Source organism: Pipistrellus hanaki (genome assembly GCF_964339955.1).
Source record: "Pipistrellus hanaki genome assembly, chromosome: 14".
Taxonomy (NCBI): domain Eukaryota; kingdom Metazoa; phylum Chordata; class Mammalia; order Chiroptera; family Vespertilionidae; genus Pipistrellus; species Pipistrellus hanaki.
In genome coordinates this window covers 30,853,580-30,880,203 of record NC_140516.1, presented here as the reverse complement: position 1 = coordinate 30,880,203, position 26,624 = coordinate 30,853,580, and the positions used below count along the sequence as shown (strand labels likewise).

The 26,624-nt window shown below is 38.6% G+C and overlaps 2 protein-coding genes across 4 annotated transcripts in view; one reads left to right on the top strand and one right to left on the bottom strand.

The window, feature by feature from the left end:
* The first annotated feature begins 4,191 nt into the window (after positions 1-4,191).
* On the top strand, positions 4,192-19,551 carry ANKRD22 (ankyrin repeat domain 22). Of its 3 annotated transcripts, XM_084903901.1 has the most exons (8): positions 4,214-4,286; positions 4,368-4,527; positions 6,961-7,021; positions 12,660-12,851; positions 15,813-15,920; positions 16,244-16,321; positions 18,233-18,331; positions 18,583-19,545. In XM_084903901.1, the coding sequence occupies exons 3-8, from the start codon at positions 6,989-6,991 to the stop codon at positions 18,658-18,660; spliced, it is 588 nt and encodes a 195-aa protein (XP_084760027.1). In that variant the 5' UTR covers positions 4,214-4,286; positions 4,368-4,527; positions 6,961-6,988; the 3' UTR covers positions 18,661-19,545. The 3 variants fall into 3 exon arrangements, with proteins under 3 accessions (XP_084760028.1, XP_084760026.1, XP_084760027.1); XM_084903900.1 differs by having other exon boundaries at positions 4,213-4,527; XM_084903902.1 differs by lacking the exon at positions 6,961-7,021 and having other exon boundaries at positions 4,192-4,527; positions 18,583-19,551.
* Positions 19,552-21,582: 2,031 nt separating this feature from the next.
* The window catches only part of LOC311632652 (uncharacterized protein), a gene marked incomplete at its 5' end in the record, with an annotated part of 42,901 nt that continues 37,859 nt past the window's right edge, over positions 21,583-26,624 (bottom strand). The window contains 5 exon segments of the mRNA XM_084904374.1: positions 21,583-22,072; positions 23,093-23,164; positions 24,348-24,419; positions 25,712-25,858; positions 25,998-26,134. Coding sequence (XP_084760500.1) covers positions 21,716-22,072; positions 23,093-23,164; positions 24,348-24,419; positions 25,712-25,858; positions 25,998-26,134 — 785 coding nt within the window. The 3' untranslated portion in view covers positions 21,583-21,715.

Below are 26,624 nucleotides of genomic sequence, written 5' to 3'. Positions count from 1 at the left end.
CGATGTTTCTCTCTCGTCGACGTTTCTAGCTCTCTATCTCTCTCCGGTCCTCCTCTCTGTAAAATATCAATAAAATATATTAAAAAAAAAAAAGAAGAAAGAAAGCTTTATTTCAGTGGAAGTACATCCGTGGAAGTACATCCGTCCCTGGGTTTCTAAAGTCCCATTTCCCTTAAACCTGTCCTGGAAAAGGGACAACTAGGGATTCAGCAGACCTAAAAGCAAGGCCAGCCCCCAGAGTTTGTTTCTCTTCCATGGTGCAGTTGAGTTCAGTACAGCATCAGATTAGTTCCAGTTCGTTAGTCCATTGTGTGTGGGGCCCACCTGGCTATGGGCCATGTGAGCCAGTGCAGAGTGCAAGAGCTCCACAAGCCAGGAGTCAGGCGTGAGCAGCAAGAGAGAGAGAGGAAACTCCTTTGTTCAGGAGCTGATGTGTCTCCTATCGTCCCATGCTTACAGTCACCATGCCTACTCTGAGCAATGACCTGTTCCCAGTGTGACCCAGTCACCCTGACCTCATGAGCATACATTTATTTGACCCTCCTTTGTTCCTTTCCAGTTAATTAATAACCGGCATAGATACCACCATATGGTAAGAGTTTCCAGAGATTTTGAGTCACCCTTCTCCTCCTGGTACAGACAGGAGACACCTTTACAAATGGAGACTTATTTTATAAATTTGAATATCCCTTACAACAGGTTGAATTTCACTCCATTTTCAGAGATTCTCTTGTGTGTCTACAATTTTTCAAAAATAACCAATTCAACGTAATCTTTATACCAAAAAAGGCCTTTTTAGAATGGCACTTTTTGCTAACCTTCAAGATGCAGGGAAGAGAGAGAGGTGAGTTGTGGTCCTGATAGGAAATTAAAGAACCTGAGTTCCCTCAGAGAGAAAGAGCTTGGAGAAGGAAGCTAGTAGCAACCTTAACAGAGAGGTTGTGAGAGCAAAGAGTTCTGCCACACACGCTAGTTAAGAGAGGTTACAACAGAAACTAAAAGAGGTTATGAAAGATTTGCATAAGAAAGCGACGGACCTGATGGAAATAACAATGCTTACGTTTATGAAAAACACACTTAAGTGTATTAAGAAACTATTAGGTCTAGTAATAATTAATGTCGTTTTCTAATACTTTTAAAAATCAAATTTATTTAAACAATACAACAAAATTTAATCAACAATATAGTTGCCGTTATTTTCTACTACTTGTGCCCAACGCTCAGGAAGCATTTTAATCCCTCTGTTGTAAAATTCTTGTGATTTTGATGCAAAAAATTCGGTCAATGTATTTTTGAGGCATTCTTCATTATTAAATTTTTTTCCAAGAAGAAAGTTTTGCAAAGAATGAAACAAATGGTAATCGGAAGGGGCAATATCAGGAGAATATGCAGGTTGAGGGAGAACTTCCCATTCCAACTGGTGCAGTTTTTCAGCAGTGTTTCTTGCAGTATGCGGTCGTGTGTTATCGTGGTGAAGAATTACGCCCTTCCGATTAATCAGCGCGGGTTCTTTTTCTCTTAAAGCTTGGGCTAACCTTTCCAATTGGGCACTATACACTGCACTTGTAATGGTTTGGTTAGATGGTAAAAGTTCATAATGAAGAATTCCTTTAAAATTCCACCAAACACACATCACTTTTTTCGCATGCAAATCAGGTTTTGGCGTGGGCTGCGGAGCCTCATTTTTGTCCAACCATTGAGGCCGCCTTTTCAAATTAACATACAGCACACATTCTTCATCTCCGGTAACAATTTGCTCTAAAAACGGCAAACGGTTTTGACGAGAGAGGAGCGAACTGCAAATTATGACTCTTTGATTACGGTTGTTGTCGGTCAACTCATGAGGAACCCATTTTCCAAACTTTTGGACTTTGCCAAGTGCACGCAATTGATTGGAAATTGTTTTTTGTGAACAATTTAAAGTTGTCGCAAGCTCTTGTTGGGTAATTTGAGGATTTTGCACCAAAAGAGCTTGAAGAGCTTCTTGATCAAAATTGGACACACGGCCTCGACCACTCTTGTCATCTAACGAAAAATTTCCCTCGCGAAATTTCTCAAACCAACGCTGGCATTTTCTGCGCTAACTGCATCTTGACCAAGAGCACTACAGATGTTTTTTGCAGCCTCACTTGCTTTTCTTCCTAATTGGAACTCGTAAAGCATGCAGTGCCGAATATGCTCTTCATCCGCCATCTTCTTAGCCCTAGTTTTGCAACAAAAACCGAACCAAACACAAACTTTTTCAAGCAAAACTTGTTAATTGCACTTCACACGTTCTGTAGATACCACGTGTTTGAAGGTTATGTCAATACAAGTCAACGCCAAGCAAGATTTTAAACGAATGTTAAAAAACGACATTAATTATTACTAGACCCGATAAAGAAATTCAAAGAAAAGCAAGCCAATGAGGAAGTCAACTGCAATCTCTGAGGACATTGCAGACTTCAGTTTCCATCAGACTACCACACTCTTAAACTCCTACCAGGTTGGCTTTAAGTCCAAGTCCATAGTAAAGTAGGTAATTCTTGTTATAACAATAATAGAGATGATTCACATGTGATCAGTGGCAGAGGAAGAATTTCCCTGAATGGGCTCAGGTCTAGAATCCTGGTCCTTGATCTTGGCCACTAAAGAACCTTAACTAATTGCCATCAACCACATCAATTTACTTGGAATGACTGAACTGTTTCTTTCATGGGTGTGTGTGTGGGTATTTTAAATCTGGGAAAGTTTAACATTTTGTGATGACTGAGTTAAGTTCAGAGAAAATGTGTGAGTATCTGATATTAATATAGAAAATGTTTAAAATGTTTAAGGGATTTGGTATGTTAGCATGTTTGATCAAGTGACCTGGTAATTCCATTTAAAATGTATAATAGAGTAATTGATTTTAGGCTTACAACTTTTAAATTGAATATTATAAAATAACTTGGCTAAATTTGTGAACAGCATTAAAATGTTTAAGACAACTTAATATTCATTATCTACACTAATAAAAGAGTAACCTGATAATTGACTGTACCTTTGCAACACCCACCAGCCAATCAGGAGTGAGTATGCAAACTAAACTTACAATGATGGTGGGTTAATTTGCATACACAGGCACCTAGTGGTGGGGGGCAGAGCGAGGTGGGATGCTTGTGTCCTAGAGAAATATGGTGGGTGTTGGCCTCGGAGGGATGGTGGAGCAGGTGAGTGGGGGTGCCAGACCAAGGTGGGGTGCTGGTTGCTGTTATCATAGTCCCACCTAGTGCTCACACCTGCTGCCAGCCCTGGTTGCCTCTCAGGGCTTCTCCACCTCCCCCTGCTCCTGAGGGGGATGCACCCACTGCTGCCATTAGCCCTAATCACTCTGTGTCATCAGTGGGTGCAAGCGGGGTCAATGGTAGCAGGGAACTGGGGGCCACAGTGTGAGGGGCTGGGCAGGGGCATGGAGGATGGGCAGAGACCTGCCCTTGTTCCCACTGTAGCCTTGAAGTCCACAGTTCCTTTTAGGGTGCATGAATTCATGCACTGGGCCCCTAGTGTTAGTATAATTTATTATACTAGATTTACAAGACCATTTAATTAGCTGGGAAAATATTCCCTGTTAGACTTAGAATTGAAATGTTTAAAAACAAAACTTAAATATAATAATGCTATAAATGTAATTTAAACCTTTTACAATAATTTAATTAACTCGGATGTTAATGGATTGATTTTTCTAAGAGTTTCTAAGATTTTTCTAAGGATTCAATTTTAGTTGAATCTTAACTCAAAGATCCCCTTGAAAGTGATTATGGACACATTTAGGTATAGAAAATAATATATTTTTATAAAAATATAAAATAATAATAATTTATGTATATCAAGTAAATAAAATATGTGTACAATAGCTTATAAATTGACCTTACTTTATTGTTTTAAGTAGCTTATATTAATCAACAACATCAAGAAAAATAAACTTCTCTGTATTTAGAGCAAATAAACCATAGCCAGAGTTTTGAAGATGCTTTTTCATGAAAGTCAAAGCCTACGCAGACATATGGTTCTAACAAGTGAGTTTGCCGGTCTCTGGTCTCTAGCCTTTCGCAATAGCCTCTGAAAACCAGATTTCATTGAGGAAATGTCCAAAACACAGTACCCTATTTTGAACTCCGTGCTCTTCCTGCCAATGTGAGAAGCTTCCTTCCCTACTCAATTTGCTTCTTTCTTCCCACTTGCTATCCTGGGCAGAGCAGATGTGACTCAGAAACCGGTTTCTCAGCTTGTAACTTTAGATGATGCACAGCGTGGGTCATTACGGGGTAACTAATACCTTTGTTTCATTGGGTTGGGCCCTCTAGAAGGTGGTGTTACTGTCAGTGTCGCTGGAAATGCACTCACAGGTGAGGAAAGACAGGGTTTGCCGCTGACCTGGACTTCTGGGACCTTTCTCTCTGCCGGGAAGCATTTGGATGTTAATCAGGAATATCTACGGAAGATTCCAGAAGCTGTGGGGGTGAAGTAAGCCTGTGAGAGACCAGCATGGGGATCTTATACTCTGAGGTAATCTTTCTGAAAATAAGATTCCAAAAGTGTTAAAAACTGCTCATGTTTTTCAAATGTAACTTCCTGTCTCTGTTAATCTGTCTGCTTTTCTTCTGTTGAACTTTCTGAGTGCATCATGTCCAAACAAAGTCCTCTGTGTTCATCTTTCTGATACTTTAAATATTTTAGGCAAACTGTTCTTGTAATTTTAAAACGTTAGCTACATATAAGTAAAGAGGAATACAACATACATTTCGTGAATACACATGTTTGTGGGGGTATTTTGGACCTTGCAAAGTGGAGTTTGAGTTGTCCTATTGTGACATCAAACATCCTGAGGAAAAGTGAAAATTGTACCTAACTGGATTTTCTTAAACATACAAAAGATAGTCTGGTTCTCTTATGGAAATGCATATACAGAGTACCGCCTTTCAGCTTGGTATTTGAAAGGAAATTCACCTTTAGTAATTGTTAATGAAGACTTTCTCTGTATAGAAGAGAAATAAAAAACAATATATTTTCAAATATACTTTTTAGTTCTTTTTCACATCTGATGGATAAAAAAAAATGCTTTTTCCTCTATTGAAAGTAGCCTATTAGAATGAAATTAAATTTTAACTACGTTTCAAAGGTGTGCAAGTGAGTAATGCCTCAACAAGTACAAGAGACAGGCTGGCATTATTATTCACTATTTACTCCCTCTAACACATCGACCGGTTAGTCTGCATTTCATTACAGATGCTCGACAAAACCTCATTGGGTGGTTCTTCTAGTATTTAAGGCAGTGTCTCCCCATTTGCAGTTACTTCTAATGCCAGGTGTGTGTGTGTGTGTGTGTGTGTGTGTGTGTGTGTGTGTGTATGTGTTTACTTTTCTATAGTCAACGTGCTTTTTTTTTTTTTTTTTTTTTTTTTTTATTGATTTTACACAGAGAGGAATTGAGAGGGATAGAGAGTTAGAAACATCGATGAGAGAGAATCATCGATCAGCCGCCTCTTGCACACACCCCACTGGGGATGTGCCCGCAACCAAGGTACATGCCCCTGACCGGAATCGAACCTGGGACCCTTCAGTCCGCAGGCCGACGCTCTATCCACTGAGCCAAACCGGTCCCAGCGCTCAACGTGCTTTTTGATTAGTTTATAATTCTAGGTATGTGACTTTGGTCTGGTGAAAATGACAACACTTGTAAACACTCAAGCAACTCTCATGCTTTAGATTGCCTAAAAGTCAGCAAGAGAAAATTGTTTCAAGTGCCTCCTCCCCATGGATGTGTTTCCCTGTCTGTGGTAGTGTCAGAAACCTACTGTTACAAGAGCTCCTGGTGGCACTGATGTAGGTGACCAGCTTATTACCACAGTGATCTAGGCTAGTGCTTCTCAAATTTTAATGTGCACCGATCACCTTGAGATTTTGTTTCCAGTGCACATTCTTATTCTGCAGCTCTGGATGAGGCCCATGGGACATTAGATTATACATATCAGCTCACTGATGCTTTTGTTGGTCCACATACCACACTGCGCATAGCCAGTGGAGAGTTAACTGCAGTCTAGGCCCCGGAAATAATTACATTTAAAAAAAGAACTCGGCATGAGCAGTGCAGTTGTTGGTTGATTGTGTGTTGATTTGGCAAGTGGTTGAGTCAAGGCAAGGCAGGGCAGGACATGTTGAATCGCTTATATAAGTATCAATGAGAATGTGCCCAGAGTGGATTATATGCTTCACTTTTCAGATCTACTGAGGACAAAGCAGCTTGGAATTTACTATGATATTTAAAAACAAATACAACAAACACACACACAAACACAACACACACACACACACACACACAACACACACACACACACACACACAAGACACACACACAGTGAGAGAGAGAAAACCCTAATTTACCTTGATGGTTGGTCATAGGTAACTAATCAAAACTCATAATTAATATTGAACCAAAAACAGTCTAAGGTAGCACTAAAATAAATGCTGCCGGGCATCTCAGTTTAACAAGTGGAAGTGGATTTTAGACTCTCCCAATTAAGGCTGTACACTGTCTACTTTAAAAACGTGAAGCATCTGCCAAATGATAACTCAGTCATTTACCCTTTTGGAAAATAATTTTTCCATTTTCAGGATTCCCCTTAATATCAAACTTCTCCTCCTCCTCCTCCTACTCTTTCTCCTCCTCCTTTCTGTTTTTAGGTAAAAATAGCTATAAATGAGGGTAGGTAAAGGCACTGGCAAAACTAGAGTAGCAGGTTTCAGAGCAAAGGTCTAATCTCCCAGCAGGACAGCTGTGGCAGGATGCTGCTTGTGGAATGGCTGTGTTTGGGTGTGTTAGCTCTGCTGTCTTGTTACTCTCCAGCAGCCCTGAACCCACTAGTGTGAGAGGTGCTCTCACTGAAATCCCACAACGGCTTTTCATTTTGGCTGATGGGTTTAGACATTTCTCATTTTCAGTTTACAGGTTTCACGGTATCCCAGAGCAATGGATTTGAGAGCTACACTGATTCTGCCAAAGGTTCAGAAAATCCTCAGTATCCCAAGATATCAACTTCTTGATATCTGGATTAACATCATGCTGTTAAATGTCCAGAATTAGAATCTGACTTCGGTGATGGATGAAAAATGCTGACGGGAAATGGGTTCTCCTAGATTGGAAGAAAACTTAGGTTGCTTGTTCCCATTGCATTTGGGGGTTACATGAGAATGGAGAAAGGAAAATGAACAAGCTTAGCCTCTCCTTCTGGTATTCTGACCCAGAAGGTCCGGGGTAAACCCTCTGTGATACTCTCCAATCCATAATTTTAAATAGGTTGTGAAGCTCTTGAGTAATCTCTCGAATATTTAAACATTACCTACTCATGTGCATGTGCCAGTCCCTCATTCACCCTGTACTAGTCACCCTGCATTTCCTATAAAGAATGTGAACCATTAAATAAGAGCAAGGCAAGAAACGTCCTGTCCTGACCCATCCCCAGCTTCTGTAATTCCCTGACATATTGGCTTTTATTTAAACTTTTTGTAAAGTTCAACTTCCCACTTGGAGTGTGAGAAGCTCTTTGAGATTGGACACACAGACTTATGTTTTTTGTGTTTTTTTTTAAAGCTGTAGGGGAGAAAAAATGCTTTTTTGCTTTACTCATCTTAGATCCATTGGCTGGGGCCCTGTTAAATAGACTGACAGCAGAAAACCAAACAGGAGTTTATGAACACCTGCATCAGGCATTCATATGAGATGAGTAACTCATCGTGTGGTTAGAACTTGGGCTCATATAGCCTCTTAACGAAATAATAATTTTTAGTGGCAAGACAAAGGAAACAGACTGAGTTTCTGGGAGTGGCGAGTTATGGGAAGGCAAATATATAGGGAAGCTAATGAAAGATAAGGGCTACTTGGTAAATGTTATTATGTAGATAGCTTCTTCTCTGGGCTAACAAGAATTACTTTTGGCTTCTTCTTAAAGAGGGAAGGGGGAACACCTTCACAAATTTATGTCCTGCTTTTAGCTAAATGGGGGTAGAGTGGAGAGCTTTTCTTACATCCACTTCTTCTCAATTGCCTTAGGTTAAAATAATCTTTATGCTGAGAGTTGTATTTTGAATTGAATATTCTACTACCCTTCAGAACCTTGAATTGCTAATAGTGATGATATACATACATGTATATTCTATATATGTTATATATACATATATATGATAATGTTTTTTATTTTATTTATTTATTTATTTATTTATTTATAAAATATATTTTATTGATTTTTTACAGAGAGGAAGAGAGAGATAGAGAGTTAGAAACATCGATGAGAGAGAATCATCAATCAGCTGCCTCCTGCACTTCCCCCACTGGGGATGTGCCCACAACCAAGGTACATGCCCCTGACTGGAATCGAACCCAGGACCTTTCAGTTCACAGGCTGACGCTCTATCCACTGAGCCAAAAACGGTTTTGGCTGATAATATTTTTTAAACTGAGGTATAATTGACCTAGATTAATTGCAGGAATATGATGTAATATTCAATATGTATATATTGCAAAATCATCAACACAATATATCTAGTTAACATCCATCACCATACATAGTTACAATTTTTTTCTTATGACAAGAACTCTCAAAATCCAACCTCCTATCAGCTTACAAATATACAATTCAGTGTTTTTAATTATAGTCACCATGCTGTACATAATATCCTCAGGACTTATTCATTTTGTAACTAGAAACTTGCACTTTTGACCTCAGATAACCACTAATCTGTTCTCCATATTCATGTGCTCCAGTTCTTTGCTTGTTTGTTTTGTTTTCATATTCCATATATAGGTGAGATCACACAATATTTATCTTTTCCTGTCTGACTTATTGCACTTAGCATAATGCCCTCATTGTCCAGCCATGTTGTCAAATATGGCAAGATTCCCTTCTTTTTATGGCTATTATTCGTGTGTGTGTGTGTGTGTGTGTGTGTGTGTGTGTGTGTGTGTGTGTGAGAGAGAGAGAGAGAGAGAGAGAGAGAGAGAGAGAGAGAGAGAGAGAGAGAGAGAGAGAGAGAGAGAGAGAGAGAGAGAGAGAGAGAGAGAGAGTGAGGGAACCATATTTTTTTTATCCATTCATCCACCAATTGGCATTTATACTGTTTTCAATTTTTTTAAGGAAGAAGGAGAGGCAGGCCTGCCTGGCTCAGTGGTTGAGCATCAACTATGAACCTGGAGGTCATGGTTCAATTTCCTGCCAGGACACATACCTGGGTTGTGGGCTCTATCCCCAGTGTGGGGTATGCAGAAAGCAGCTGGTCAATAATTCTCTCTCATCATTGATGTTGCTGTCTTCCTCTCCCTGCCTCTTTGAAATCAATAAAAACATATTTTAAAAAAGATGGAGAGAATGAGGGAACATCCCAGAGTTTGGCCTAACATCTACAATACAGGATACGCTTGGAGCTCAGTGAGAGAATCTGGCTTAGAATAATCAATCTTTGCTGTGTAAGCTGGACTTTTAAACAGGGTGATTAATTTAAACCCTTATCACACATATTTATGTTCATACTATTTACAATATGTTGGTAAGTTTACAAACATGTAATGAGGATGTTATATACCTGGCCATGTTCTTTATATGTATTAACACAGTTCATAAAACAACCATATAAATTGGTCACTATTATTGTCCTTATTTTACAAATTAAAAAAAAAATGAGACAAAGTTTAAGTATCTTTCCCAGGATTATACAGCTAAAAAGTACTTACTGGCTAGAGATTAGGGGCTGGGATATGAGAACTATGTTTGTATATTCAGGAGAATTCTACTTACATCACTAATGAGCATACTAAGTTCTTTTTCTGCTTGCTCTCTCAACAGGGGTGTCATACTCCAAAAAGGAGTTGGTCTTAACCACTGCCATTCTTCCAGTGTTCCTCTCTACTAGGACATACTACTGTTCTTTTCCCTTAGTGAAAAGAATGGGGTAAACTAAATCCAAGTTTCAATGAGGTACATTCTACTCCTACTCTGCAAATGTGCTTCAAAGTATGGCAAAAACTGGAAAAAAGGAAGGTGTGTGAGAACTTAACTCAAAGAGCTTAGGAGTTTGTGCTTAGTAGACTTATAGAATCTTCTGTAGATGCTTGACTCTGTCAGCTGGAGATACAGGCTTTAAAAAGAATGTCTTGAAAAACATATCATAATGATGTATCCTTTTAAACTTTGAGAAGGTCAAATGATATGGTTATTATGAGCAGAGGGATATACTGTCCAACCCCAATGTGCATATGCATACATGAAACACACATAACATACATGTATGTGCACATGCACACATACACCCTTAATATCAATCTTTGGGAGTGGGTCTATTTTTCAGATGCTACTATAAGAAAAAGGAACATAGTTCAAAGAAGAGAGGTATTGTTTTGAAATATACAGTGTCCAGAGAGTGCTATTTAGGTTGAGCAGGGCTCATCGGGAGAGCTGGTAGAGTTGAGGAGAACTCAGGGAAGACAGAATAGAGATGTGACTAATGGGAAGGCTATTGGATTGGAAATCAAGAAAACCTAGAAAATTTAGAAATCAAGAAAATTTAGTTCTAATGTGCCAGGAAGTCTATGGGACTTTGAGGAAATCATTTAACCTCTCTAATTTATAGTTCCAATTGTTCTAACAAGAGAGCTGGGTGAGATCCTATTCTAATAGTTCTCACACAAGAGAGCTGAGTGAGATGATCAACATGATGTTTATTCTATGATATAAGAAAAGGGAATGCAAGTTAATTGGAAAAAGAATTGCCTCCCTTCTCAGTCTTACCAGTTCGTTCTCTCTCTACATCCAGCAAATTTTTGGCATTCTATATTCAAAAAGAGCACCTGGACTTCCACCCCAGTTGGTGTTTTGAGTCTTCCCTTGTATATTATAAGTGATTTTACAAATTATAATGTGGTACTAAGTCACATTTCAAAAAGGAAATAACTCTAATGTATAACAGACCTATACTGCAGGCTCAGCCCACTGTAGCTTCTTAATGTATTTCTACAACCTGGTACTTCAATTATATATTTTTATGCATTTCATGTAGATACTTTCATTGATTTTCCTAAATATCCTCCATCATGTTTAAAGAGCCTCTTCCACCTTTGTCACAATTTTCTCTTCTAAGTTATTAACCCATTCATCTATGTAAACATAATTGCTATTTATAGAGTTGTCCATGTGTATTTATTTGGGATAAGTACATATTAGCATACTAGTAAAGAATGAAGATGAAACCTCAACCTTTCTGGCAAAAATATCAACAAATGTAAAGTTCTCTCTACTCCAAATCTCTGTTCTTCTTCCCTGGCTTTGGCCTTAGATCCAGGGTTGTCATTCTGTTTAGTAAGGCACATGCATCCATTTTTGTTCTCTAGACTATCACCTCTTCACTCTCTTTGGGCAATTATCTACTCTTTCATAACCACTCCTGCCCAACAGCACTGGGTCCTTATGTTTTGATAATTATTAGTGTGGCTAACATTAACTGAGGGTTTATTGAATCAGATCTGAGTGAAATGGTTCATCTACAAATCACCTTTAAAACTTTCTGTAACCTGATAAAGAAGATGTAACTATTAAATTCATAAGGAAACTGAACATAGGAAGTTTAAGTAAGTTGTCCAAATAACTGTTACATGGGCAAATTGAGATTGGAACTCAGAAATTTGCTTCTAGAGCCTGTACTTATAACCAGTCGACAACACCACTTTGCCCACAAATGTGCAGAATGATGGCTATATTCTGCTACTCCTGTCCACTTGCAAGTTCCCTCTGAGCTTTCACTGCCAAATTTACCACAAATTCCTCTCCAATCACATCCTCTAATTCTTCACAGACCATGTATGCATGCCTTTGTATTGTATCTTCTGCCTTCTCACTATAAAAACTGATCTCTGAATGGTCAGTGCTTTTATGACACTGAACTGCCCCCTAGTGGAGACTGAGAATTTATAACATCTTAGAATCTTTTCAGCGGTTTTTCAATCCATGCAACAATACTTGTATGTCTAGAACAAACATTGAGTCCCTAAAGAACCTTGTAAGATTTGCTATTTTTTGGAGGATGGGTTGGAGCTGAATGTGTGAGGCGCCAATTAAAGACCGGTTTGTAATAGATCTGGTGAGAATTATGATCTGAACTGGTGCTTTGGCAGTGAGGATGGGCAGGGGGGTTCTGATTGTGTTTGGAGATGGAATTATCATGGTAAGTTTCTGAATTCTCACTGGTTTCCTCCACAGTGCAAGTTCCTCCAAGTTTTAAGAATTTTAGAGGCCAACAGAATTCATACTATTCCTTCAACCCAAAGGGGCAGCCCCCCTTCTCTTTCTCATTCTTAGCGTGCCAACCAGCATTTTTCTACTGGATTTTCTGTCTTTTCCTGTTTTTGCTTTAGTTAAGTCTCAGTAAGGATTTTGAGGAGCCCAAGTAGAGAAGGCTTTACATGAAGTGTCCCGTGGGGATGTGTACCAGTATTGTCAAATCTTTCCATTTTGTGTGTGTGTGTGGGGGGGAGGGGGTGGTACAGAAAAACATAGTTCTTTGTACATTTCTGTGTGCCATGCAATTTAGGAAATCTGTGGTTTAATTATACTTATATTTCAAAATCTGCTTTTTTTTTTTTTTTAATTTCTCCTCAGCCTATCTGCCAAGCAGCCTATCAGAACGACTTTGGTCAAGTGTGGCGGTGGGTGAGGGAGGACAGCAAGTACATCAACATTCAGGATGGCTTCAATGGAGACACTCCCCTGATCTGCGCCTGCAGGCGAGGGAACCTGAAAATCGTTTCCTTCCTTTTAAGGAGAAATGCTGACGTGAACCTCAGAAACCAGGTGAGGCCATGACGCAGCAGTGGAGAAAGTAGTTGCCCATGGTACTTACTCTTAGCATAGATGGAAACAGTGAATGTCATTTTCTGATGCTTGTAGCTCCTGACACCAACAATTTCTGTTTTACCTTACTTTAGAGCAGTGGTTCCCAATGTGGAGCACATGCCCCACAGAGGGGCAATTTGATTTTTAAGAGGGGCAATTTGAGAGTGAGTTATTAACAGTGAATTTTTTGCATTTCTTGTGATTCGAGGGGCCTCATATGAGGTATATAAATATATGTTGTGACATATTTATGCATATAGTCTATTATATGTTTTGAAACTTTATTGACTATTTTTTCATATTACTTCACATTATTATTATTTTTAAGAACCATTTCTTAATGATTTCTTCCTAAGTCCTTCAACTGTCCTTTTGTTCTTTAATTTTCTTTTTCATGGATACCATGTTCTTTGAAAGCTTGTTTAGACCAAATTAATGGCCTTCTAGGCTTCCTCCACAGGAATAGGAGCTCACTTTTTGAATAATAAGAATTACATGTCACAGAGAGGACATCAGGATTTCAGAGATGTTTAGGTGGGGCATGGCCAAAGAAAGGTTGGGAACCATTGCTTTAGAGAGACTGACACATACTGAGGATATTTTATTAGGCTAGAAAGCGAAATAAAATGCAATTATCAGGCATAGTTTGTGGTTAATTAAGTCCTTAGAACTTCTGAAAAGGAAGAGAGTGGTTCATTCAGATGTCTGGCTAGAGTTCCCTTTCTTTTCTTTCTCCTTCTCTTGTTTTTTTCCTTGCCCCTCCTTCTATCCCAGCTCCACCTCCTCACTATTACAGGGGCAATCGGAAAAATTTCCTAGGGGTGTGTGTGAGTGTGTGTGGGGGTATATTGACCTGCTGGCCAATATTTCATTAGTTTCATTGCGTTTCTACTTTCTATGACAATGTACTGATCTTCAGAAGACTCTATAGTTTGTGTATAGAATAGAAGAATGCTAGTGAAAAACTTGCCAAAGACAAATAAGCTCATGAGCCAGAGGTTACTGGAAGATGTAATATTAGCTGACGTGAAGTCTTCCGTGAAGGAGCAGAATGTGTATCTAAGGCTGTGAATATCCTTTGAGAGCCTCTTTGGAGGTTTCGGTGTCTACATTATAGTAAAGGCAGCCTTTCAAGTCCACTGAGTAAACATAAAAAGTCAGCGCTTGTAATACTTTTGAATGCCCTATATCCACTCATGTATATTCTGTGAGGGAAAACAGCCTGCGAGGCCCCACTTGCCCCTTCTAAGCCAGTTTAAAGATCAGCCATTTGGAGTAATAATGCATTATCAGAAAAAGAAGTCATTACTGCACTTGCTTGTTTGTGCTTACTATTTTTTTTAAATTTGGTTTCAACGTCATGCCTGTGCTAAATCTAACCGATCTACCGATCTGCATCTTAGTAGAGTATGACATGATCTCCCAGCTGAAGAACCAGGTGTGTGGAGTTCTGAGAGGGAGTGGTGAAGACAGATGTCAATGAGTCACATCCTCTCTCAGGAGATTTACTATTTGGAAACTGAGGGAGAGAGATGTTTGCCAACTCAGGGACAGCTACAGATACAGATACAAATATGGATACAGATACAGATGAATTTTGGCCTGTGAAATTGACCCAGATTAGAAATGAAAGTCAAGTGTTGATGAGGAAGAAAGCTTAAATCATTATCGTTTTACTGGAGCACAATTTAGTAGCACAATATGAAAAGCACTAATACATTTTTATGCCAGGAATCACATTTTTAGAAACTTATGCTAAAAATAAATTTAGAAATGTTGACAAATCTTTGTGAATGAGGATGGTCAAGTAGCCTTATTTTTATAAAAATCAAAAGTTAAAGACTCAATTGCCCAATGAGTAGGGTTTAGCTAAATAAGTTAGAGTAGTTCTATTCGATTAAAAGCCAAACAGCCTTAACAGGTATATGTTTGAAAACATTAAATGGCACGGGGAGATGCATATATTCTAAATGTTCATTGAAAGAAAGTATATAAAATGTTGCAGATGCTGTGTGAACCTACATTAAAAAAAAATCCACCTACAGGCATTTTATAAGATGGGAAGGAAATACAGCAGAAAGTCAACAATTAACTCTGGGCTGTTTGTTAATGGGCACCTTTGCTTCATTCTATTATTATCTTCTTGCCTCATGTACACAACTTTTACAGAGAACACGCATACTTTTATGTTTGAAAAACCAAAAGTGTTATTTAAGAACAGTGCCTCCCCCAAGTGGAAGTTAACCACTCTTTTTGCCTCTGGCTTTTCCTCTCTTCTCATTGATTTGGTTGATTTTCCAATCACAACAGCCTGTTCTGCATTGTATTTACGTGGCCATGTTTCTATCTCCCTTTGTTGATTATGAGGCCCGAGGCTTTACATTCCTCACAATCCCTAGAAACGTATGTCTACCACCTGATAAATATTTATGTACTTGAAGAATTAAATTGAGTTATTTCCATTCTTCTAGCACTGCCTATATGCATGTAGAAACAAGAAAAATTGCCAGGTGGTTAAGATTTGTTCATTAACAAACCACAAAATGAATAACTGTATATATACTATTGGTGATTAGGATTTCTGTATTGAATTTAGTCTTATGTTTATATCTGAACGTATTTTCTCCAAACAACTAAAATGAGTATGAAAAATCCATATTTTGATGATTTATAAAATGTACATTTCACCTGTTCTCTTTCTGTGGCCCTCTCCCAGCTTTTTCTTCAGACTGTACTAGGACTCTGTTCTCAACAGTGGAAACCTGGGTTTATTCATCAGATATACTCAACAGAATAAAGGTTGCCCCGAATACCATAAGAACGAAAAGCACAAACTAACTTTTGATAGGGTAATCTGAAAACAGGAAATTTGAAATGAAATATTTATTCATGAAGAGTTTTTTTTTTCTTAATTTTTAGAAAGAGAGAACCTGCTTGCATTATGCTGTGAAGAAAAGATTTACCTTCTTTGATTATCTACTCATTATCCTCTTAATGCCTGTCCTGCTCATTGGATATTTTCTCATGGTGAGTACACTTGTGAGAGCAAAGAGTCAGTGAGTAGGAAATCAGTAGCATGCCCCATCAAGGTTTGCTGGGCCAGTGAGAAGTAAAGGAATAATAACAAAATAAGATCTTGGTTTGTATTCTATAAGTGACATTTCCAACATACATGCAATGCTGTGATTAAAAAATAAAGCAAGAAGGAAGGTAGCCAAATCAATCAATCAATAGTACATAGGTGCATAGGGGGTATTGAGATTAAAATGAAGCCTATTCATTGAAATAATCCAGACATAAGATGAAGAAAAAGTTTGTAAAAATCCTCTTATACTTGCCATTTGTCACAGGTATCCAAGACAAAGCAGAATGAGAATCTTGTCCGAATGCTCCTTGATGCTGGCGTGGACGTTAATGCTGCAGACTGTGTATGTTTGTATTTTTAGTCACTGTGAAATACTATTCAAAATGGTATTTGTAGGTCATGTACTTATCATATACTAAGTTGCTTGGTTTATTTTCCTTGACACTTTTGCATTTCTTTCTTTTTTTTTTTCACTGCCAGTTAGGTGATCTTGAGGTTGTTTATATACTGCCACTAAATTCGTGGGAATAACATCGTTATTGAATACAGAACATTAAAAAAAAAAAAAAAAAAAAAAAAGGCTGCTCCACCATTTGTTAGAAGTTAAGGAAGATGAAGGCTCTGATAACAAAATTCCTCCTTGGTAGTTAAGAGGCTGGCGTCAGAATGCCTTCATGGAAACCCGGGCTTGCCACTTTTTACCTGTGTGCATTTTGGCATGTTATAAACTTCCTGGTCATTCTGTTTCCTTCTCTGTAACATGAGCATACAGATAAGTGACAGGGTTGACTCCTATAAAGCACTTAGCAGAGTGCCTGAGCGTGGTTCGTGCTCAATGAACGTTAGCAGCTGCTACTGAAGCCAAGATCCCAATCAGGAAAGAGAGTCCCCACCTGCGAGCTAATGAAAACTAAGGGCAAAGGTCAAGGAAAAATCCAAATGATGGTGAGAGCAGTGAGAGCAACAGGAGCAGCCTCAGCTGAGTTCCCCCTAATAATAGGTTTTGCTCTCACCTCTTACAACTGCAGCCTTGAACTCATCTTCCTCCCTTACATGATCAGAAGTATTTAAAAAAAACTATTTGTAAGGAGTTTTATTTGCTTATATTGATTGAATGACATTTTTTATTTCCAGTTCTTTACTAAAAAAGCAGGCCAGTCAAAACTGGATTTAAAAATAACCAATATTCTGTTTGTGACCCCTAATTTATATTGTACATATCTATATGTACTACTATTCTATGTTCTGTGATAGATAAAATGTCTGCATCCCTGTTTACATTAATAATTTACATATTTTTTGGGTTATATTGGTATTATGTTTAAATGGAGGTAATTCTCATTCTCTCTCTCTCTCTTTATGTGTATGTGTGAGTGTGTGGAGAGAGAGAGAGAGAGAGAGAGAAAGAGAGAGAGAAAGAGAGAGAAAGTTGATGAAATGTATGCTTTTCCTTTTATTTCAAATATAATTTTTTGATTATTTTGGATGGACTACTACTGTGAATCATCATCTTCTTAGATAACTTTGAAATATATTAAGATGTTATTAAAATTAAGTAAAAGGTAATGAAAAATGTTTAAAATTTTGCTTGTAAACAAAATTTCTCTCTAGTTATCTATGCCTGTCTCTATCTCTAGATAAGTATATTCCTATGCATGCTCATACACATATGCACATACATGCACATATTTTACCATTTACATTTATAAAAAATGACCTGTATATTAAGATCCAATTTTCAACTCCAAGTAATGCAGTGTGTTATATCTTTTAGACTTTCTTTATTTCACATGGAAAAATTCAGAGCCAGATCTGTGGGATTTTTTAAAATAAAAAACCATAGAGGATGATATCTGCAAAGTGGCCCATATGGTGACTCTCAGGAAAGAGATGGTCACATGATCACAATGCTGATGGGCCAGACATACAGAAAATATCTCAAGAAACTTTGGGATAATTCAGCATTCGCCTTTTATAAGTTGCATTTTTTTTTTTTTTTTTTTTAGTTTGAACAGAAAATGAGAAAGGTGAGAAAGGAAGATATTGATGGCTTATCGAACATTAATAATGCACATACTGGGGCAGAAAAGACTTTGAAAACAAGACATACCTTTGCACATAGATGGTTGCAGACCGTTTGGCTTAGTTGAATACTAGGAAATGAGCAGAACACTTGCTAAGCTTGCTAAGAAGCCTCGTGCTGCGGTCTGTAGAGTCCGATGGGTGAGCTGCATGTCGGTCCTTTGTGTTTCAGTATGGCTGCACGGCATTGTACTACGCCTGCGAAATGAAAAACCAGACTCTTATCCCCCTGCTCCTAGAAGCCCATGCAGACCCCTCGATAAGAAATAAGGTAAGAAACTGGCCCCAGGGCCTGAAGTTTTCCAGCTCATGATCTTCTATCTTGGGCCTTGTATGGAATTAAGTTAATGGCTTCTGATGTAAACAACAAAATTAATCATCCTATTAAACATTAATCATCCTGTTAAGCATTATCCTATTACTGTTAGGTCTGAGTAACATTTAAGGTCTTTGCCAAGCCTGAGAGTCAATCAGTCTAAAAACTGTTGGCTGGACTCTTAAGAAACGATCTTTTCTCCTCAGAATGGTGAGAGTCCCCTGGATATTGCACGAAGATTGAAATTTTCGCAGATTGAATTAATGCTAAGGAAAGCATCATAATGCCTGTGGCCTCAGATGGAGAAGCAGAAACAGCTAAAGGACTGGATTCCGTCTGCATCTTGGACTATTGGTCTGTGGGCCACTCAACTGGATGCAGCCATTTTATGGTGATGATGATGGTTGTTGCCATGGATACTGTTTTTGAAGAGCTCTGTAGTCATGCTTTTGCTTAACCGACTTCACCATGGCCCCAATCCTTCCAGGGGAAACACTAAAGCTGTTGAATTCTCCACTTTGGTCAAAATGTGATGCTTCAAAATCAGTCTCTCCTGAAGTAGAGGATCCGTGTTATCTTGGACAGTGATCTCTCTTCTCAGCTGTGCGCCCTGATGGAGGCTGTCCTGTCCATCTCATGCCGCAGGAGACACTGTTCCTCTCAGGCCCCTTTAAGTAGTAGGAGGGGCGGACGTATGTACGTTTGTATAGAATGGTGTGTGTATGTGTGTGGGTTTAAAGGTTCACATGTGGATGTTCCTTTGGCAAAACAACTTCAGCAAAAACATTTTTCAGTTGTAAGTGGTGGCAATTTTACACCACTGAAATTGGCAAATGCTAAAATCAAGCCTTTTATTTTTTTCTTTCTCGAGAACCAGTTTACCAACACACTGCTAAACATTTTGCTATCAGTTTACAAATAAAGGCTATCTTGATTTTGACCAAGACTATGTAACTATCAAGATGTTTAGCCTGGCTGGCATGGCTCAGTGGTTGATCATCTACCTATGAACCAGGAGGTCACTATTCAATTCCTGGTTAGGGCACATGCCCAGGTTGCCGGCTCAATCCCCAGAAAGGGCATGCAGAAGGCAGCCAATCAATGATTCTCATCATCCATGCTTCTATCTTTCTCTCCCTCTCCCTTTCTCTCTGAAATCAATAAAAATATATTTTAAAAAAAAGATGTTTGTTTAAAAAGATCTTTGATTTGCTTGTGAATGTAAGACAGCTACTAAACTTGCTAGTTCTCTTTATTTTTATTGATAAAACTTAAAATATTACTATAGTTTATCTAGATAAATTATTTTAAGAAATAGAGCTATCAGTCAGAGAAAGAGAAGTATCACATGATCTCACTCATTTGTGGAATATGTAATGAACAACATAAACTGATGAACAAAAATAGAACCAGAGTCATAGAAGTATCGAACAGATAGTCCAAGCTATGAGGGAAGGTGAAGGGTAAGGTGGTAAGAGATCAACCAAAGGACTTGTATGCATGCACATGAGCATAACCAATGGACACAGATGGGGGCGGGGGGTGAGGGCATGTGCTGGGGGAAGAGGGTGGCCGGGGAGAGGTCAGTGGGGGGAAAAGGAGACTTAGGTAATACTTTAAACAATAAAGAATTTAAATAAAAAAGAAAGAAATAGAGCTATAGGATTAGGTAGTATCTGGATTAGAGATAGAATCCATATGAGAGATAGAATACCAAAATATCTGCCCAAGTCCTTTGCCAATGAGGCAGAGTGAAAAAAATGTATTTTTAAAAATTATTAAATTTTACAAATGATTTATTGAATCATGAATGTCTTTAGACATAAACTAAGTCACACAGTATGTGGTAACAAATATGTCTAAGAATGAAAGATTTGCCGTCCTTGAACAGAACGAAGTTCTAATAAATATCAAATCCAGGCATATTTATTGAACTATGTATAGGGCCTTAAGGCACATATTGTGTGAGAAAAGCAGTACTGTGTAGATATGGATCCTAAAGCCTTTAATGTATCTTAATAAATTATTTAAGATCCATTCACGCTGTGCTGAGTGAGCAGGTGATTCTAGAATATTTTTAAATCGTGAACTTCACACATCAGTTACCTTTGATAGACACACCAGTATATCTTCAATTCAGAAGTTTTCAAAATTGTGCTATGGGGCCCATTCGGTGTGGTTCAGAGGTTAGCATCAACCTATGAACCAGGAGATCATGATTCAATTCCTGGTCAGAACACATGTCGTGACTGTAGCTAGATCTCCAGTAAGAGGCATGCAGGAGGCAGCTGATTAATGATTCTCTCTCATCACTGATGTTTCTATCTCTCCTTCCTTCCTTTGTGAAATCAATAAAAAAAATATTTTTTAAATTGAGCTATTGGTTCCAGAGTTTTGCAAAATTGTACTATTACTCATATACCTTTTATCTGTCATATTTTACACTGTGTGAGAAGCAAACAATTTTAAAAAGAAATAACCAAATTTTTTTAATTAGCAGGGAAATTGTCTAACAGTAACTTTGTCAAGATCAAAGGACAAAATCCATGACAATTTGTTTTATTATGTTGCTGACATTATAAAATTTTCTTCCCAGCATTTCATTTCTGGAGGCAGAACGCTGGGTCATACATTTCTAATCAAAAGGTCTCTGCAACCCTCAAACAAGCTTGTACTAGAATTTAAGCACTAAAATACACATACGTGCTTTATGCAGTGCATAATGCATTTATTAAAAAACTCATAAAAATTCTACAAAAGTATGACATGTGAGACTCAACTATACAACTTGGCCCCTTTGAAGATGCTTAAATATATTTTATCCACACTGTACATTGATTTTTGGGTTTGGGATGTATTTATTTATTTATTGTTAAAGAAGCTTGGCTTTCTGAGGTAGTGTTGTGTCTCTATGGCAATAAGATGAAAATGTCTAATTTGTTTTGTGAAAGCCAACAATGATCCAGAGATTTAAGACCTCTCTCTCTCTCATCCCAATTTTTCGGTTTACTTTATTCCCAAAATATGGCTTATAGAAAAATAAGTATATGTTTTAGGGAAGTTTACCTAAATGACAAAGAGAGTGTTTTGATAATTTCTAGCTCTCGAATGAAGCCTGCCCTTCAAGATGACAGACTCTATAATATCGCATGAAACCTGTGTTCAGCCAATGAGCAGTTTAATTAACTAAAAAAAAAAAAAAAAGTTAATGTCATTTTTAGTACCAAATACAGGAAACCTGAAGGAATATATAGTAAACTTCCTCCCTCCTCCCCCTCTCCTCTTCCCTTCTACTGATAGGAAAGATTTTCAAGTCCTGAAATACTTAAAATCCTCTGTTCATGGACCCCAGCCCCATCGTCTACAAGGTTTTTCCTTTGACTTATCAGTGTCAGATGCTTCACAGACTGAGTCCACACGTTCCCTGGCAAAGGCTGGCCCACACATTCCGTGGGAAAGGCTGGTCTCCTCCTCTTGCATCATGTGTATGATTTCATTGTACAGACGCTGAGGAGCATCCAACCCCCAGATGAAGTCTATGTGCGCCCATTCGGGAATGTTCTTATGGTAGATGAGGTTGTTCAGTTCGGAGAGCAGTGTTTTCACATCTTCTGGATTTGAAAGCCAGTCCTGGCCTCCAGTCCACATTGCCGTAGGGACCGTCATGTCTCCAACTTTGTACCTTACAGGAGTTGGCTAGAAAAAGAAGAGTTGTTAGCTGTAGATCACATTTGGACTTCCAAACTCATAATGTACACCCCAAATAAACATTCTAAATATGTGTTGTAATAAAAAAAAAAAAAAAAAAAAAAAAAAAGTAAGTACATATGCATTGGAGCCAAGCAGAGCTAAATTTAGAGTTTCTGTTTCAGCACCTACTTGAAGGTAAGATTACTCAACCTCAGTTTCTTTATCTGTGAAATGGGGATATCTGAAATCACTTACTAGGTTAATGATAAAACATGTACATTGCCTAGCACTTTAAGCATTACTTTTTAAATTGTTTTTCTTAATAACAATAAATATTTTAAGCATAAATTGCCTTTTAAAGATAACTTCACAAATGTTTCATGAGGCCAGAGTTAGAGAAATTCTACAGAGAAAGTTGAGAGAATAGAACCTACTGAGGAGGACTCTGCTCTGGGGCTCACAGGTATTTTCTATGATTATAGAAAGCCCTTAACTCAGGCCCAGCCCTAGCTGGGTTTAACTCGGTGAATAGAGTGACAACCTCATGTGGCTCATGAGCCGCAATTTGCCTACCATGAAGATAGGATAATGGAAGTTTGTACCTTTTGATCCCTTTCACCATTTCCCACCCAACTCATCACCCTGTCTCTGACAATCACAGATAAATGGTCTTTGTAAGATACTATAAAAACAACCTCACTCCTGCCATCTTCATTGGTGATTTTGGGGTTTCTTGTCAAAAAAGGATTCTTGTAGTCGTAGCCACCAGAGACCACACTCTTCCCTTCACTAAACCCACTCCGCCTTGCTCCTACGAAGCCCAGGGCCCCCTTCATGGAAGCAGCCTCTCAAAGAAGTTCTTCTCCATTGTGAAGGCGGCAGGCCTTGTGGCCCTGCTGTGAACGTCCCCATTTTCAAATGGAGTCAAACCCCGACTTCTTTTATTTTCCATGCCCACCTCTACAGCAAACTGCTGTTAGACCTTCCCGGTCATGCACTTATAAAGGGTGGTATTGGTTTTCTTACCTGATTGCCTTTCTCTAGATTTTTAGTCTCGCTCCCCCAGTCAAAAGCCCGGAGTTCCCCAGAATTTGCTGCCTAAAAGGGAACAAAAATGTACATGGCATTCAAATGGATCCTGGAAAAGAGTGGGAGGAGGGGTGGAAATGTGCTCCCAAGACTGCAACTGTGGGGGAAGCAGAGAGCAGAGACTGTTCAGCGTTAGGTTAATCTTCATGGAAGTACAAAGGCAAGAGGAAGACCCTTTCGGGAGAAAACTTATGTACTGCAGACATACTTGGCCACAATGTCATACAACTCCAGGAGGTGCCTACGTGGTTGGTATCTGTACAACTATGTAGGCTACAAAGGGCAAAGCTCTCCCTGGTGACTGTGACAAGCTGACCGAATTCTTTAGTTTTAATTATAAAATGTTCCTCTCCCATCTCTCTCTCTCTCTCTCTCTCTCTCTCTCTCTCTCTCTCTCTCTCTCTCACACACACACACACACACAAATATAACAACTGTACAAGAACAATTTCACTAGACTCTAAGTTGCTACAAAACCAGAAAGCAGATAGGGCCAATATTTATGATATATAGTTGCCATCACTACTCTTAAAACTCTCTGCTTGAGTTAAGATCTGCCCTCCCACCCCACCCCCCTTTTTTTTTTTTAACAAAGTGGTATTTTTAAAACATGAGAATCCAAGGTTAGTTATGCTCTAGCTCTGTCCTTATTCCATCCTTATTTCCACAATCATTCAGGGCCACTCCATAGTGTCATCTCCAATGAGCAATATTATTAGGTTCAGTGCTTCTTCATTGGTGAAAGAATCATTCACATGCACGTTGTCCTTGAATCCATTCTGAATGTCTTATTTCAGCTCTGCCTTCTTTAGTTCATGTGACTGGTCATCAAGACTTGCCATCCTGTGTTGCAGGTTAGTCTTTCCCTCCTGTGAGGCCTCTTTGGGTAATTAGTTTCTGCCTTACACTTTTGTTACTACTTGACCTGCTGCTGGAGGAGTCTCCAATTATCTTCTCCAGCCTCATTTTGAGGTTGCAAGAGACAGAGAAAGGTCTCAATCCGACATCACAGTTTTAAGGTCCACTAAAGACGTCCATGGCTAATTTTTCCCTCCCATCTTCTGAAAAGTTTCAATGTTCTAGATAACATTTCATCTCATAACAAATATGAAATAACCCCTGGTTTATCAAAAGGACACTTTTCCCACAGATACTTACTTAGGGAAAATGACAAATTCAATATCATTCCTACCTGGCTCCAGTGCAGGATATTTTGCACAGACGTTCCAGCAGGAGAATGAGCGACGTACACATTTGCTCGGCTCTGTAACAAAGCAGGAGTGGTTTGTGGGACATGGAAAAACTCGTAAGACATGCACTTTGTCAAGATCAAATCTCCAGGTGTCAGACTAAGAGATAGGACCATCTTTAATTATCAGCACTTATCTATGAAACAGTAATATGCACATAAATAAACATGCCATTAAATGTATTCCTGAGCACCTATATTTTTCATCTGAGGATGGCTTCTCAGTAGATACCTGAACTCATTTTTTTAAAAAAAATTTTACTACAGTAATTAAGAATAAAGACTCCAGGACAAGCCTATATTCAAATCCTAGCTCTGCCATTTAATTTTTAGGAGGATATGGGAATAACTTAATCCACTAAATCTCAGGATAGTAATTTGCATAGTGGGAAATTGATAATATCTGATTCAGAGGATTGTTAACCTGGCACAAAATAAATGTTTATTAAATGGTAGCTATTAATTGTATTCTTTTAAACGATGAATAAAAAGACTTCAGGAATTAAAGATGTGTTCTTCCAGCTGCCAGCTGGTAGCCCTCCACTGTGGGGCCTCCTTAAGGGGTTGTCCCAGGTGCAGAGAGCTGTATTGCCAGATGCATCACCCAGTATTGGTGTCATCTGCATTAAATGACTGGCTGATATGGGGGTATGAACACTGAGCTCTCTCACCCCACTTGGGAGAGCTCTGAAGGGTCATCCCATCTTCACAAATCCCTGTAGGATCACCAGAGGTTCCCATTAAGGGTATGTCACAGCTTTTTTCCCCCCTTCTTCCATCTACCCAATCCTGTTTCACTCCCTTCTCTAGGTGTTATCCCAAGCACATAACCCAAAATCATTTGACCCACTAATCTTCATCTCAGAGTATGCTTCCTGAGAACCCACACTATGTCACCTTCCAACTAGTAGCACTATCTAAGCCAAACTGAAACTCCCAGACATCTTATTAAAGAACCAGAAGGACCCAAGTAGAAAAAAAGAGGTAGATACTACATGGAGATTCTCTTTTTTGACTAGTGGGTTTTAATCACTTTTTCTTTTAATCTGCTAATTCGATGCATAAAGTCACTTTCATATCACTTCCATCTATAATCTATGAAGTTTATATTTAGCGATGTCCTTATGTTAAACCTTCCTCAACCCATGTTAAAGCATTTCCTACATATTATTGTATTTGGAGAACACTGAGTTACTAAGATTACATTTCCCTAAGTCTTTGCTGGCAATAGCTCATCTTCAAGGAGTGAGACTAATAACTTCTAGCTTTGCTTTGGGAAACTGGGAGTGTACTAGGTTCTCACTTACCATGTTCATGTTTTTTGTGTTAAAGCCTCCCAGAAGTAAAATGATGTTGCTACAAATCTGATCAATAATCATCTGACCACAAAGGTATATATAAAACTGGCGGAGGAATCTGGTCTGGTACAGGAATTCTTTCCGGCCAAACAATCCCTGGAAAAATAGGAAACAAAATAGCCGTCATTCCATCATAGTAAAAAATAAGTGTGTCTAATTGAAAAGGATAAATCTTACCTTATTGGGTAGGAAGGCTCTTCTATATAGACAAGAAATTTTCTGAGGAGCCACATACCTTGATCATCATATCTGGCAGCAACAAAAATTTGGTCCCAGGGCTTCTCGCATGTTTAATAGTAGCTATGGGTGCTAAAGCAAAATACAGTTTTATTTTCTGAGCCAGCTCTGGCATGGTGGAAAACGCAATAAAGCCTGCAAGAGAAGGAATATGTCAGAGTGGATACTGAATATCCTCAAACTCATAAAATGCATATTTACTTTTGTCAAGATATTTCAGTAATTATTTGTGATTGTGTCTTAACTCTCCCATGAAATTATAAGATTATTGAGGGGGAAATAATGACAGCAGGAAAAATGCCATTGTGTTCCTTCTGACATCTAGCTTATTTGGTGTCCAGTAGTAGGTTCTCATTGAATTGGTGAATTTAATTATTGAGTATAATAGTGTGGACTTAGTGAATTTATATATAAAACTGGCCACTCAGTATATATCCTATATAATAAAAGGCTAATGTGCAAATCATCCCCTCGACCAGGAGTTCGACTAGCAGGCAGGCCAACCAACTGCCCATGTTCCCTCTCCTGGCCAGGCTGGCCAGATTCCACCCATGCACAAATTCATGCACTGGGCCTCAGTATATATATACTGAGTGGCCAGATTATTATTTATTATGTGTTCAGA

Coding starts and splice junctions, on each gene's coding strand:
- ANKRD22 (XM_084903900.1), top strand. CDS start 6,989: ATGGATTTGAGAGCTACACTGATTCTGCCAAAG. Junction 12,852..15,812: donor ACGTGAACCTCAGAAACCAG/GTGAGGCCATGA, acceptor CTTAATTTTTAG/AAAGAGAGAACCTGCTTGCA. Junction 15,921..16,243: donor TCATTGGATATTTTCTCATG/GTGAGTACACTT, acceptor CATTTGTCACAG/GTATCCAAGACAAAGCAGAA.